This window comes from Uranotaenia lowii, chromosome 1 (assembly GCF_029784155.1).
Source record: "Uranotaenia lowii strain MFRU-FL chromosome 1, ASM2978415v1, whole genome shotgun sequence".
NCBI lineage: Eukaryota > Metazoa > Arthropoda > Insecta > Diptera > Culicidae > Uranotaenia > Uranotaenia lowii.
The window spans coordinates 86,101,239-86,116,178 of record NC_073691.1 but is presented as its reverse complement, the minus strand read 5'-3'; the positions used below and the strand labels follow the sequence as shown (position 1 = coordinate 86,116,178).

Here is a 14,940-nt window from a genome sequence, read left to right as displayed (position 1 = left end):
CGCAGTAAGCATTAAATTCTATTATATTAATGTTCATGGCGATTCATAGTAAAATCGTTATAAGGGAAAATATAATTGCTTTGGGATACAGTAACAATAAATTGTATTAAATGGCGAAGAAAGTTGTACAAACCTCAGGCTACCTGCAAAAGGAAATTGTAATCAAGTTGTAGGGCAGGCAATAGAAAGTTGTAAGTTGTACAATCCTAAGATTCTATGCAAAGCAAAGTTGCTATCAAGTTGTTGTAAACGCAATACAAAATTTTATATTTTCAAGGTAAGCAAAATTTGGTCCGTATATTGCCTCCACTTTGGTACGTACAGGCTCATATAGAATATTCTGTACAACTTTTTCAGATTGTACAAAAGTGTGTATATCTCAGAAACAACTGAAATATACAGACCAAAATGTTCACTGGGACAGGTTGCACCGTCTTTTCGGTGACATCTGGGATATTGCAACATTCCCGGCCAACTGGATGCAGGGTATCCTCGTAAAGGTCCCGAAGAAAGGAGACCTGACCGAGTACGGTAACTGGCGAGGCATAACTTTGATCTATACAACTCTCAAAGTACTCCGCAAAGTGATCCTGAACAGGATTCAGGAGAAAATCGACGCTACACTCCGACGGCAACAAGCTGGATTCCGATCCGGACGATCATGTGTGGACCACATCACAACGCTACGAATAATACTGGAGCAAATCAACGAATTCCAGGACTCTCTTCTGATGGTGTTTGTTGATTTCAAAAAAGCATTCGACCGTCTTAACTATGAAAACATCTGGGCGGCTCATAGGCGACGAGGAGTCCCAGAGAAACTAGTCCATGTCATCGAAGCACAGTACGAGGCAATTTCGTGCAAAGTCTTGCACGACAGTGTCTTGTCCGAACCTATCCTGGTAACTGCTGGAGTGAGACAGGATATGTCTTGTCACCTCTATACTTTTTCTAATCGTAATGGACGAAATTCTGACTGGATCGATCTACTGTGCACCGAACCGAGGATTCCCGTGGAATCCTTCAACATTGGAGCAACTGAACGACCTTGACCTGGCTGCGAATATTGTTTTGCTCGCCCAAACACAATCGGATATGCAAAGCAAACTCGACGACCTCACCGAAAGCTCTAAGGAAGCAGGTCGCAAAGTCAATGTCGGAAAGACCAAGTCGATGGAGATCAACACAAGAAATTCCTCCAGTTTCATGGTAGCTGGGCAACAGGTTGAGAAAGTGGAGTGCTTCCAGTATTTTGGTAACGTCTGATGGAGGTACCTAGAAAGACATCGAAACTCGGATCAGAAAAATCCGATTTGCATTTGTGAGTCTCCGTAACATCTGGCGCTCACGTCAGATATTTCTACGAACGGAAATCCGAATCTTCAACTCAAACGTCAAACGCTCAAACGCTGTACGGGTGCGAAACTTGGAGCACATATGCGGTTAAAGTCTGTTTCACATAGAATCTGGTCGGAGAAAATAGATCATTTCTCCGCAAAGAAATAACGTACAACAAAAGTAAAAATGTCAAGCTTTCCGGATGAATTTTCGAACTTTTTTTTGTGATACCACCCATCATTTTCTCATTCGCCGTCTTGTTCCATCACTTTTCCATTTGAGCGGGTTTTATCCAGGCGGCGCACACAGGGGTAAATGCACCTAATAAGCGATCAAAATTATTTGCGGACAAACGGTAAACGATAGACATTTGATTGCTTCGCAACATTTTTATATTTTTTGATGATCTATCAAATTCTTGAAATAAAAAAGTGATTTTTCCACCTGGAAGGGAGATAAAAAAAATTATTTCTTGAAATAATTAGTTTAGAGACTTGATGTCTTCACAAAAGTTGTAGATCTTGTTATTTCAAGCAACTTTGTTGAAGACATTATAAAGATCGCATGAAAATCATAAAAGTTACGAGCATTTTAAAAATAACGAGAATTTTAACAAGTAATTTTGAGTTTTTATTTAATATCTTTTTTAGTATACGATTTACAAACTTGGTATATTCGAGAAAGTTGTTCAAATTGTTAAAACACACAATTTTGTAGAACATTTCAAATACATATTTCAACTAAGAAAGGGGATATACTACAAAATATCCAAAATAATTCCATTTTTCAGTAAGTTATAACCTTAAGAGTTCGGACGAGTTCGTATAATTTTTTGAGTGGATTTTGTTGGTCAAGTTATTGGCTTTCCATTGATATATAAATTAAACATTAGTTTTGAATAGATTTTTCACAAACAAGCAATCAAAAATGTGCTTTTTCCTCTAAAAACAGGAAAAATTTAGGGTTTTTTTTCTTCGAATTTTAAGTGTTTCTAATGAAAAAAGCTCAATTTTGATCGCTTGTTTGAAAAAAATCTATTCAAAACTAATGTTTAATTTATATATCAATGGAAAGTCAATAACTTGACCAACAAAATCCACTCAAAAAATTATACGAACTCGTCCGAACTCTTAAGGTTCTAACTTACTGAAAAATGGCATTATTTTGGATATTTTGTGGTATATCTCCTTTCTTAGTTGAAATATGTATTTGAAATGTTCCACACAATTGTGTGTTTTAACAATTTAAACAACTTTCTCGAATATACCAAGTTTGTAAATCGTATACTAAAAAAGATATTAAATAAAAACTCAAAATTACTTGTTAAAATTCTCGTTATTTTTAAAATGCTCGTAACTTTTATGATTTTCATGCGATCTTTATGATGTTTTCAACAAAGTTGCTTAAAATAATAAGATCTACAACTTTTGTCAAGATATCAAGTCTCTAAACTAATTATTTCAAGAAATAATTTTTTTATCTCCCTTCCAGGTGGAAAAATCACTTTTTTATTTCAAGAATTTGATAGATCATCAAAAAATATAAAAATGTTACGAAGACATCAAATGTCTATCGTTTACCGTTTGTCCGCAAATAATTTTGATCGCTTATTAGGTGCATTTACCCCTGTGTGCGGCGGCAAGGCTATTCAAACCGTATGGAGCACATCTCTCAGATTTTCCCTGTTTTTCCCCTCGTTTTGACAGATTTAAGCTTTTTTCCTCAGATTTAAGCTTTCGTCTCCAATGCTCTCAAGGCAAAAAAAGCTTAAATCTGATTAAAAAAAAGCTTAAAAACGAGATTCACGACCACTTATTTAAAAGATGTTGGTCACACGATACATAGACAAATCGTGTAACGTTGCCGCCATCTGGTTTTATCATGGTTCTGCCACATTTCTTCAGTGTGTCCTTAACTATTGCCCAATATTCCTCGATGGGACGAAAATCCGGACAGTTTGGTGGATTGATACTTTTTTCAACAAAATCGATCTTGTTCTTCTTATACCACTTAACGACATCCCGGCTGTAGTGGCAGCTTGCCAGGTCCAGCCAGAGCTTCACCGAACCTTTGTGGGAACGAATGAATGGCAAAACCAAGGTTGCCGAAAAAATTCTGTGTTTTTGACAAAAAAAATTCTCGAATTCTGTGATTTGAACCTAAAATTCTATGACGGTTTTCTGTGACGCTATTACTATGAAGTTCATCGAGAAATCATGTGAAACATCAACATATTGGAAACTACTTACTTTTTTAATAGGAATAAATCATTTAGAGTTAACTTGTTTTCAAATTTTCATGAATAAGAGTCAAAAATAAAAAGTCGAAAGTACCATAAAAATTCATAATTTTGAAAATCTGAACAAACTTTAGAAATTCTGTGAAAAATTCAGAAATTCTGAAGATTCTGTGACGAAATTTTACTCAAAATTCTGTGATAATACAGATTTTTCTGTGATTTCGGCAACCTTGGGCAAAACCCTCTTCTGGAGACATTCTTCTTTGTAAACATTTCTATTCATTGTGTCCCCAATGATGAAAAGCTTAGTATTCTTCCCACAACTACAGATCCCTTGCCAAATCATCAACTTACGAGCAAATTTATCTGCGAAAACAAACTTGAATCTACCCGCAACATTCCCTTTACGCTTCGCAAGGTAAAATTTGTTACAGTCAAACGGGGCAACATGCAAAAGCAGGGTTAGATGCAACATTTGTATACCACAACACTTATTCAATTTTTATTTCAATATACTGTAATAAAGTAATCATTTTTAATGATAACAAATTGATGATTACATAGTTTTTAACACCGTGAAGGAGTATTTTAAAGTTTTTGATTTTCATAAAAAAAATTTAAAAAAACGAGCAATAGGGTAACGGACTTATTTTGGACCGGGTACATATTTTGGATCATCTTGCAGCTTTATTCCAATATTTCTCTCATAAATCTTGTTGATCATAAAAATTTTAAACAAATATAGTTAAAGCTTCTTCTTATGATTCTTATTATATCTTACATTTCATTGGAATAAGCTGATTAGGGAGAGAAAATTGAAAATAAAGTTTTGATTTTTCACAGTTGGGCCGAATCAAGGCCATTTCAGTAGGACGTACCATTATTGGAGTCAACTTTCAAGAGGTTTTCTGCATAGCTGTGATGAATTTAACAACTACAAACATGTTCACAGCTACGATAAAACACTTAAAAACTAGTTTGCAAGCTCGAAGAACCAAAAAAACTTGTTTTAATAACTATTGGTCCCATGTCGAAAATAGGTCCTACTTAATTTCTGAGGGACTTAATTTGGACCACTCAACATAACCTGGGTATTAAACTTTCTGTTAAATGTTCATGAACGTAATAACACGCAAATGAAAAGAATTATGCACACTATTTCAATCGCTTATTAAAAATAAAATATAGGATTATGGCATTATTTTATTTAATCAACTCGGTAAAGCCCAAACTCGCCTTAAGACGGGGTTAAAATCGACATAAAACCAAGCCATCATTGTTTTATGCACTATTCTTTAAACCAGGTTATTCTTATAATCCAAATTAATGGCAACTGTTTGATAAGCAGTTGTCAAAAGCTACAGCTTAAAGAAGCTTAAATACATGATAAAACTGGGCATGCACCAATTTTTTATAAAATCATTCTTTTTGATGCTTCATGAAATTTTTTTGACAGTTTGATCTAAAAATTATAACCAATCAGGATTGATTTTCGGGAAAAAACTTGGTTGGGTAGACGAGACGAAATATAAACCCCGTCTAAAGAAGGGGTTTGGAAAAAATCAACAACAAATCGGCAAATATGCAACGAGTTTAATTTTTGTAACAGTTGAAATATCTCAGTTAATATAAGAACAATTTTAACACAAAATTAGCTATACATGTTTCAAAACTTGGAAAAAAATTTGCTCGAATGTGTAAGAATTACATGCGAAAAAGTACTTACTTGAAAAATTTACTCCAACGATAGCTGTTTTCCTAGAACAAAAGTTTTTTTACAGATAAAACTGATTTTTTGGGAATTTTACAGCAAACAAAATTTGGCTTTCAGATGGTTAAAAAAATAGCATAAATCTCGCACAATTTTTACTTTTTAATCTCTGATTTCTACAGAACTGAAGCCAAACCAAATCCACTAAGGTTTTGGAAGTCAAAATGCATCAATTGATGTCGCGGAGTTGATGATGTCAGACTTTCTTAACTTATCATTGGGTCACCTGAAGGAGATTTGCGTTCTGAAATTTTATCCTAAAGATAAGCCAACTGACCAGTATTTAACACTGCAGAAAAATTTCATCGAGATTGCAGTGTGCTGTTAGAATTTCCAAAAAATTTGAAACACACTAGGTATATAACGGAGGAGTTTTTTTTTTGCTTTTGACTCTATACTTATCGAACAAACGAAACTTTACTAATGAAATAAAAAAAGACAAAATTAACTGAATTATTCGCGTAATTGCGCATCAATCGCTGTCGTAAGTAAAGTAAAATTCAGAAAAAAAAACTTTTAAGTTTAAGGGTGGTCCAAAATAGAAACCTGGTGGTCCAAAATACCGTCCAAAATACCGAAAAAACGCGGATTTAGGCTTAAATCTTGTTACATGGCGATAAACGACGATAAGTTTCGATAGAAAAAGCCTTGATCTTCGTAATGGACGGATGAAGCAGTCAAAATTTGTAACATGTACTTTTTTATTTCAAAAAATAGCATAGCCACTTCCCAAAGCGGTCCAAAATAGGTCCGTTACCCTAGATGTACAAATTTTTACATTTTTCGATGCTGTAAAAAACTTTACCTAGTATGACGGGTTTGCTTAATAATATCTCCTTCAAACTTTATATTGCTTTCATTATCCTATAACAACATTGTTGGTGTATAAATATTTTTCGGGCGATCTCCAAATTTTTTTAAATAATTTTTCTGATAATTTAGTTAGCTGTCTGGGGCAAAATGCAACAAAATACACATCGAAACTTAATCTAAAAAATCGCTTCTCCATATGCCGGGATATGACTGTTTTGCATTATGCGTTTGTTTACATTAAAATTTCATCCATCCTAAGATTTATTTACATGAATATTTTGTAGAACTTTTTACCTCTAGATGTATGCAGCAGGTTAACACTTCTTTCTTAAAATCATTTTTGACAGAAAAAATGTAAAATCTAATTCGAACAAAACAAAAAATTACTGCAATTGGTGCTCTATGTGTTATGACATCACAAATATCAAAAACTATAAATTTTCAAACGTTTTCATTTGATTTTACATTATTTACAGAGTTTGTTGCAACTTACCCCTTTTTCTTAGTAGGGTGAAAATCGCATGTTTTTGTAAATTTAAAAATAACTGGTTAAACCAAAAAAATTTCTGACTACGTCAATTTGGTGTCCCATCCACCTTCAATCTTTTGATGTACCAGAGGTATGATCATCTGTAAGCAGTAAGATTTTAGAAGCCATTGAAGTTGTAAAGTGTTGCATGTAGCCCCAGTTGACAGTACCAATGCATACAAGGGAGATTTTTAGTATAATTTTTTGACATTTACGGATCATATCCGATACATGGATATTGATTTCATCACTCAATTTCGAAAGTCTGTAAAATCTGGGCACTCTGAGCAAAAATCTGGGCAAAATCTGTGTCTGACCAATATCTGGACAAAGGGTCCAAAGTCTGTGTTTTACAAACAAATCTAGGCACGTCCAAGTCGTTTTTTTAAATAATTCGTTTATTTAACACGGCTCAAACCATTCAGTATTACTCTCGTTAAAGTCGTATTTGATTTTTATTTTGATAAAATTGTCTCAAAAAACTTCGCAAAAATGATGAACTGTGAAATCTTTTTAAAAAATTTCGAGGAATGTGAATCAATCGGGGCCAGATACGGATATTTTACCTCAATATTCTGGCAGCAGGACCACACCAACTTTTTTTTTTAAACTCTACGTTGAAAACCTGGGCTAGTCTAGATAAGCCCATGCCATCTGAAATACTTTTCCTAGATTGATTGGCTTTATTCAGATTTTATCAGTCCTTCGTAAGTAACTAACTGTATACATATTGGAGAAATATTTTGAAGTGATCAGTTTAAAAAGTTTGCTTACAAAATATGTCAGTTTAGATTTCATCAAAGGGATTTAATGTTCATAAAAAAGAGAAAGTTCAAACCACTCGCGGACATAATTCGTTTACGAATTGGTCCCCCTGATGAAGGTTTGGTTGTCATTCATAAACCAATGATTCTTGTTCATACACAAATATTTTGAAACAACCTGAGGAGTTTATAATCATCACTTTGTTTAAATGAGTAAAAAGTTTAAAGTTTACAAAAAAAAAAAAAAAAAATTTGCGGAAATTCTGGACTTCCAACTTTTTGAAATGAAAGCTTATTTTGTGCTTTCCGAAGAGTAGGCCTTGGCTTGATCGCAATACACGCGTTTTTTATCTCGTCCGTCGAATTTTTATGAAAATATAGTGTTTTTTAGTGAAATTGTGTTGAGAAATCACAATATAAAGCTTTGGGAGTGCTAATAGAAGATGCCTTTAAGTGAACAAATCGAATTTTGAGCGGATACGCTGGATGAAAATGGAAAAACCAACGGTGATCGAAAAATGAAGGGTTATTTTTTGTGTCGTCGTCTTTGCCCTTCGATTTGGTTTTCCGCGTGGTTTGATAATGGGTGTCGCTGGAGAAAATGCCGAAGAAAATTTTCCAGTGTTGAATGTGTGAATCATTGCAATATTGTGAATATTATTTGTAAATATTCTCAACGGTAACAAATGAGAATTGAAAATTAATGATAACGGTGACTAAATCAGTGCCTTGGCCACGATGCACTTGTTCAGCTTGCTGGGACCAATTATTTTTTTTTTTGGCCGTTCATTCTTGTGTGTGCAGTTTTTGTAGAAGGTCAGCGGGCGCGTTTTTTTCTCTCCTTCGATAAATGCACTTTAATCAATCATTTAATATCCAAGTGCTGAAAATGGTATAAAACTGTAACATGTTTTGAATTTTAAGGATGAATCATCAATAGTTGAGTGTGATTGTCAAGGGTGGTCAAAGGTGGAAACTGGACTAGAAATCATGGAGAGCAGACTGGAAGAAAAATTCACCAATCAACCCAGGCCAGATGTTTTACTTTTATTTGGTGAGTTCGTTCCATGATGATTATTTTACTTACATGAATTTAGAATAAGGGTTAAATAGATTCTGGGTGTTTCCATCCTTTATTCTTCGGATTGAGGCTTAATTTAAGGGTAATCAACTGCAGGTAATTGATTCCTGAAATTTCTGGATTAGCAATTTCAAGAATTTTGTTCATTCATGGTTGAAGTTGAGAGTGTTATATTATTACGTTTCATTTTTACCGATTCTTTTAAGAAGTTCAACTTTTAGTTTTGGTGACCAGGACAAAACTGAACCATTTGAAAGTTTTGAATTTGGAGATTATTATTATTTATTTAATTCTATTATAAGGGTTCATTTCAAAAACCTTTCGAGTTATTAACAGACCTCGAAGGGTTTTATGTTTTACTAATATTTTCTTATTCTCTTTTTTATTTTCAAGAGCGAGTAAAGGCGCTTTATCCTTGGTCGATGACCAGAAATGATTGTACATCGAAATCCAAAACAATTGAATAAAAAGAGGTCTTAGAATTTTAAAATCATTATGTTTACTACATACCATTCTGCAAAATGCATTTATTCTTAGGTTTTGTGAATTCTGTGTACAAAATAAATCATTTCCAACCACTGAAGAATAATGCTAGTGAATTGTGGAGTTACTTCAAATAACGCATGGTTTTCCATCAAGGAGCATTTTTCTTAGCATGCTTCCAACGATACTGCCCCTTTGAAACGTATGGTACTGGTGGTCCACGTTTCTTCTGTTCCAGTGTTCCAGATGTCTCTGCGTTCTCTGCTCCATGGTAGGCCCAACCATTTTATGTTTTATATCATTTTAATGTTTTTATGTTAAAATGATAAAAAGCATGAACAAAGACAAGAAGAATAATAATTCACTTTTATTGTTCTTTGGGACTCAGACATAAGTTCTGGCTGTGGAAGTACGATTAGTGATTAGTGATTAGTGAAAGCTTATTTTGTGCTTTCCTTCCAACCAAATTTCATCAATGTTTTCGAAAGCCTTTTTGTTGTATGGGTGAAGCCCGGTGTTCCATCGTCGCATAGAACTTTACGCTGAGCTGACGTCATCCTGTCAGTGGCCTTATATTCAGAATAGCCAACGATTCTGTTAACTTTCAATTGAGCATTGTTGGTAAAGATCTATTGAACATTGCTGGTGGCCAAGAATCGGATCATCGAAACGGCAAACAATTGGTACGGCGGCCAAGTAATTGGAACACCGCAGTGAGTACTTTGCATGCATTTTGCTCACATTAATGAAAGTTGCATAGACAAAACATATTTTTGTTGAACTGTAAGCAAGTTAGCAAGTAAATTCTTCAAAGGATGTTCTATGATGCACTCAACAGGAAGGTTGGAATGTTGAAAAAAAGGGTAAATCATGTCTTAGGTGCCAAGGTCGGGTACATTTACCCTATCTAAAATTATTCTTTGAATTTCATTGAAACATGACTTCTAGTCAGTGTGCTTTTATCCATTGATTCGGAATACTTACTCGCACATCTCTATCCGTACGCCCTGCTTGTAGTCTTCGGTATTGACAATCATGATCTTCTCGTTGTCCTTGTTGAATCCATGCGGCGGATGATAAACCTGTTCCCTCACTTGGCACAGGAACTCATCGTCATTGTCGAACCGGGTTGTCACGGAATCGTTGATCACCAAATCATTGCCGAAAAAAGATTCGTACCGGAGGGGATTTTTCCCGATGATGGCGTTGATGTGGTCCTCCGGATAGTTTGATTTATCGGTACAAATAGGATTGTCCGGGGTGCAGCTCTCGCTCGGGAAAACTATACCGGCCGATGCTGAAATGAAGATTATTTTAGTTTAAAGGTAACATGCAAGCTGTGTTAGTTAAATGAAATAGTGAGAATAATTTGAACCCGAATCCACCGGACAGAAGAAATATAGCCAATCTTTGAAGCTTTATATCTAAAATACCACTAAGCCAAACTATTTTTCTAACTAAAGTTAAAACTAGCTCATACTTCGGTACTCGACGCTTTCCCTTAGTTTCTCGGAACTATCCTGCTTAACTTTGTTTGGTTTAGTTGGTGGTGCTGTAACGAATTCGGTGGACGTGGTAGTTTTGGCGAAAACGTAAGTCATCGATCCGTTCGGATGCTTGATCACGTACGATTGATTGGGATCAAAATCTTTGCCAATCTTCTGCAGGGGGCGCCTTGTTCGTCTACCCTGGAGGAAGGAAGGAAAAACGTTATCCTACTGCTTTGGTCCTTTGGCGAACACACTGAAAACGAAAGCTCATTCGAACCGTGGACTATAACCTACTGTACGTTCCGATAGCTGGGTGGCCGCCACCTGATCGGGAACATCTTCCGGTTCCGGATTCGGGTTCGAGTATCCCTTGCGGCTATAAATTTCCATTATCCGCCTTTGAACTTCCTCATCGTCTGAGGTTTCTTCCGACTCACCAGTGGCTGCCGGAATAGTGGTCCTCGCTCGAACTAGGGGCTGATACAGTCCGTTGGCAGAATCCGTGGGCTGTGGAAGAATGGAGAGGATTTTCAAATTGTTGAATCAATGTGGGAACTTTCACAACTTTAAACAATTTTAATTGATTTGTAGATAAGTTTGTTGTTTTTGGATTAAATTGTACATTTGAGTTGTACGATTTGTTTCATCGATAAAACCATCATTTAACCAATTGCTTTTAAATGTTTTAACGTACAAGGTTAAATTTAGTGTTTGATCGCGGGGTAAGTTTACTTCATAACAAAAAAAAAACTAACATTCAGCGGGATGCTCAAGGCAGACAAAACTAGCACGGAATTATTTCATACGTGTAGGTAATAACTAAGAAAACTTTTCTCGTTTCCTCAAAATCTAGCAAACAGCAGAAAAAAACCCACATATGTATACCCAACAGCAGAGTGGTGGATGTAAAATTTAAAAGCATCTTTTCATCTGCAGAAAAGCTTAGTTCCGAGCAGATGCAAAATGGGTGCGATAAATTAATTCATGATATTGCATCGAACTTCTCGGTTGCTGCAGGTTGTTGATGTGAAAGATTTTCTTCTCTTTCCGAAATGAAGACTTTTCTTTTATGGTAGGGTAGGAAAAGAAAACGTTTAAGTTTAAGTGTTCTGGCTTTGTGCTTTAAATACGAAAGCTTGTTCAACCGAGTTTAACCTTGAGGTCCTTTGAGAAGAACCTGTGCTCTGAACCCCAAATACATGTAGATATATACATTACATATAACATAACCCATAAACAAAACCATTCATGATCTTTTCAATTGAAATGTAGATTAGATACACAAAAATCAAACAATATACTGTTTTTGTTCAGGAGTCAGAATCAATTTAACTGGACTGGTTGGTAAGTCCTCGAATTTCAATCATTTTCAAACATTCTGATTATTTTTGGCCCGATAGATTTGAAACGGTGGGAAGGAGTTAACTTCAGTAAAAGTTGGTTGGTTGAGAAATTTGCAATATTCTCCGAATTTCTATGATATCAACTCATCTTAAAAGCAGAATTTACAGCTGATTTATCAAAAAAAAAAAAACACAGTTGGGCGCTGTTGACAATGACGTTTAATTTATCCTGTATAATTTGCCCGTCTCATTTTCATATGATTTGTGCTTACGTAAGAACTTTAACTATACACATAACACACGACGTATTACAGGACACGACACATAACGTTCTTACTTAACGGAAAAAGGATATAAAGTTACCTTTTTGTCGACCGGTTTCGGACTCGATGTTGCCCATCTACAGGACGATGTCCGGGATGTCCAGGTCGGACATCGTCCTGTAGATGGGCAACATCGAGTCCGAAACCGGTCGACAAAAAGGTAACTTTATATCCTTTTTCCGTTAAGTAAGAACGTTATGTGTCGTGTCCTGTAATACGTCGTGTGTTATGTGTATAATTTGCCCGTGCTGAACAAAAATTTGGTATGTGATGATAGTGCTTCTAAATGAGTTTTACCCGCTCATTTTCACCACCTTTCATTTTATCTAACTTTCTATCTGTCTTAAAAACTTCTTACTTCTTTAGATTTCTTACTAAAAAGGACATAACTTTTCACCGATCAGACCGATAAATTAAGAAAAATCCTGATAAACTTTTATGGATAACGACTAGGTAAATTAATAGCAGTTCATTAGTAGCTTGTACTAGCGAATTCGCGACACTAGTTTTCGTCATCTACAAGTCAAACCCTTTCATTTGACCGATCGCAAGATGAAATCGGAGCTAAACTAACTTTTACCGGTACTAACACTAGTAGCTTGTACTTCCGAACTCGCGACACTATTTTTCATCACCTACAAGTCAAACTCTTTCACTTGACTGGTTGCAAGTTGAAATCGAAGCCAAACTAATTTCTAAAGGTACTAACCTACTAAAGGTAACACCAGTAACACCAGTAACTTGTAGGTACTAGCAAACTCGCGACACTAATTTTCGTCACATACAAGTCAAACCGTTTCACTAGAGGCGTCGCAAGTTGAAATCGGAGCTTTAATTTTAATCTCACGTTCTATCTGCCTAAAGAGAAGCCAACCGATTAATATTCGAATCAACGACTTGTCTAATCGATCTTAATTCACTTTGCGTTTTTAGCGGTCGCAACAGTCAAATTCATATCATTTCAATGAATGTTGCAATTGAGATTGACATTAAAGTATTTAAAGCAAAGAAGACGACGACTCATCATAGCAGTCTGTAAGAAGCTTTAAAAAAAATTGTTACTTTCCATTCTTATTGTCTACAAGTCAGACGTATTTTATTTTAAATCCGGTCTACGACATACCTCACAATAGGTTGTGGGCCCAGACTAAAGTGGAAAAGAATGGTGGTGGAAACATGAAGTTGAGTTCCTGCTTATTCGAAAGTTACTGAGGAAGTTCATTTGTCTCGGAACCAGGCCGGAATAGGCTGCGGTGGCTGCCTTGGACGATGCTGATCAGCGAGCACAAGCCATGGTTGGTTTGTTGCTGAGTCGGAGTCAGCATTCGTACATGCGGAACACGAGAACGGCGAAGGAAGTTTGGTTCAACTTAGCGAAACAGCACGAGAAGAAGTCGCTATCCTCATAAGTACAGTTTTCGAAGCGGATCTGTGACCTGAGGTACCATGACGGGGACGATATAAAGACCCATTTGGTGGAGTTCTAGAATCTGTTAGAGAAACTGTCCAACGCAGGAACGAAGCTGGACGATGACTTGCAAGTGGTACTGGTTTTTCGAGGTTTACCAAGCACATTTGATGCTCTCACTACGAACCTTGAAAACCGGACGGATGACGAATTACTTTGGCACTCGTGAAGGATAAAATTGTCAATGAAGCTCAGAAGCAGAAGGCTACAGTTCCGGCGGACATGGCGGTGTCGAAAATGGACGGGAAGCAGAAACAAGTCATCTTTGAGGTAATGCTGGCCACAAAAAGCGTTATTGTGAAAAATGGCGAAAGGTCAAGGAAGAAAATTCTCCAAGGCAACCAAACACAAGCTCGAGATCGGTTGCTAGGCATCAAGCGAAGGTTTTTCACAAGCTAATCCAGATAGATAATGAGAACTCGAAGGGCAGAGGCAGTTATGATGAGGGTCTGTTTTTCTTACCAACGGCTGTTGAACAGACTCAGGCTCCCATGCTGGTACAGGAAGAGCAGTGACAGTAAACATCGATAGTTTTCTACTGGACATCTATTCAGATTCTCCAGTGGTATGATTGCATGGTGTTCGAGAAAACAAGATTGCGTTACTCTTAGAAGTTCAGAAGCAAATTACGTTGCCATTTCGGATGCTTGCAAGCAGCTGAACTGGATTTTGCGGCCTATAGAAAATTTCCGAGTACCCATCAAGCTACCGGTGATCGTGAACGAGGATACAAGAGTGCCATCAAGCAACTTGAATCTGGTGCCAGTATATCACTAGGCTCGTCAACTCAAAGAAGAAGGAGTCATTAGTCCAAGTTATCTATCAACGGAGTCGATGGTTGCTGACATGATGACCAAGCCGCTATTTACAACGGGTGAAATTGCAAGGTTCCATGAAGCTGCCAAGATTTATCCGTCCAGGAGGAGTATTGGAAGCAAAGAAGACGACGACTTATCATAAAGGACGAGCACGAAATTATTGCGACACCGAAAATGTCATGCCCATTTTCTTATAATGTTTAGAATCAAACTAAAATGTTAGGGTTGTGTTATGCAAATATTCACTTCAAAAATAAAAAAAAAATCAATCGAACTTTGAGTGTAAAATTGAACGCATTTCGACTGATGCCCTACATCAAAATCTTTACAGTGTCATCCGGTACTAGCTTCTCAATTTATTTTCCATTTTCTTAACATATTCCTCTCATCTTTGATTGTCTTCTTGCTCTTCCGAAGTTACCGCTTCATTATTGCCCAGTACTGCTCCACCGGGCGCAGTTCCGGACAGTTTAGCGGGTT

At 36.3% G+C, this 14,940-nt stretch overlaps 1 protein-coding gene across 1 annotated transcript in view; it reads right to left on the bottom strand.

Moving 5' to 3' along the window:
* The window catches only part of LOC129757390 (protein spaetzle), an 83,279-nt gene that overhangs the window by 12,572 nt on the left and 55,767 nt on the right, over positions 1-14,940 (bottom strand). Inside the window, exons 2-4 of the mRNA XM_055754607.1 lie at positions 10,803-11,015; positions 10,499-10,706; positions 10,003-10,315 (exon numbers count right to left, since the gene is read on the bottom strand). Of these exons, the coding sequence (XP_055610582.1) occupies positions 10,003-10,315; positions 10,499-10,706; positions 10,803-11,015 (734 nt within the window). The remainder of the gene's footprint in view (positions 1-10,002; positions 10,316-10,498; positions 10,707-10,802; positions 11,016-14,940) is intronic.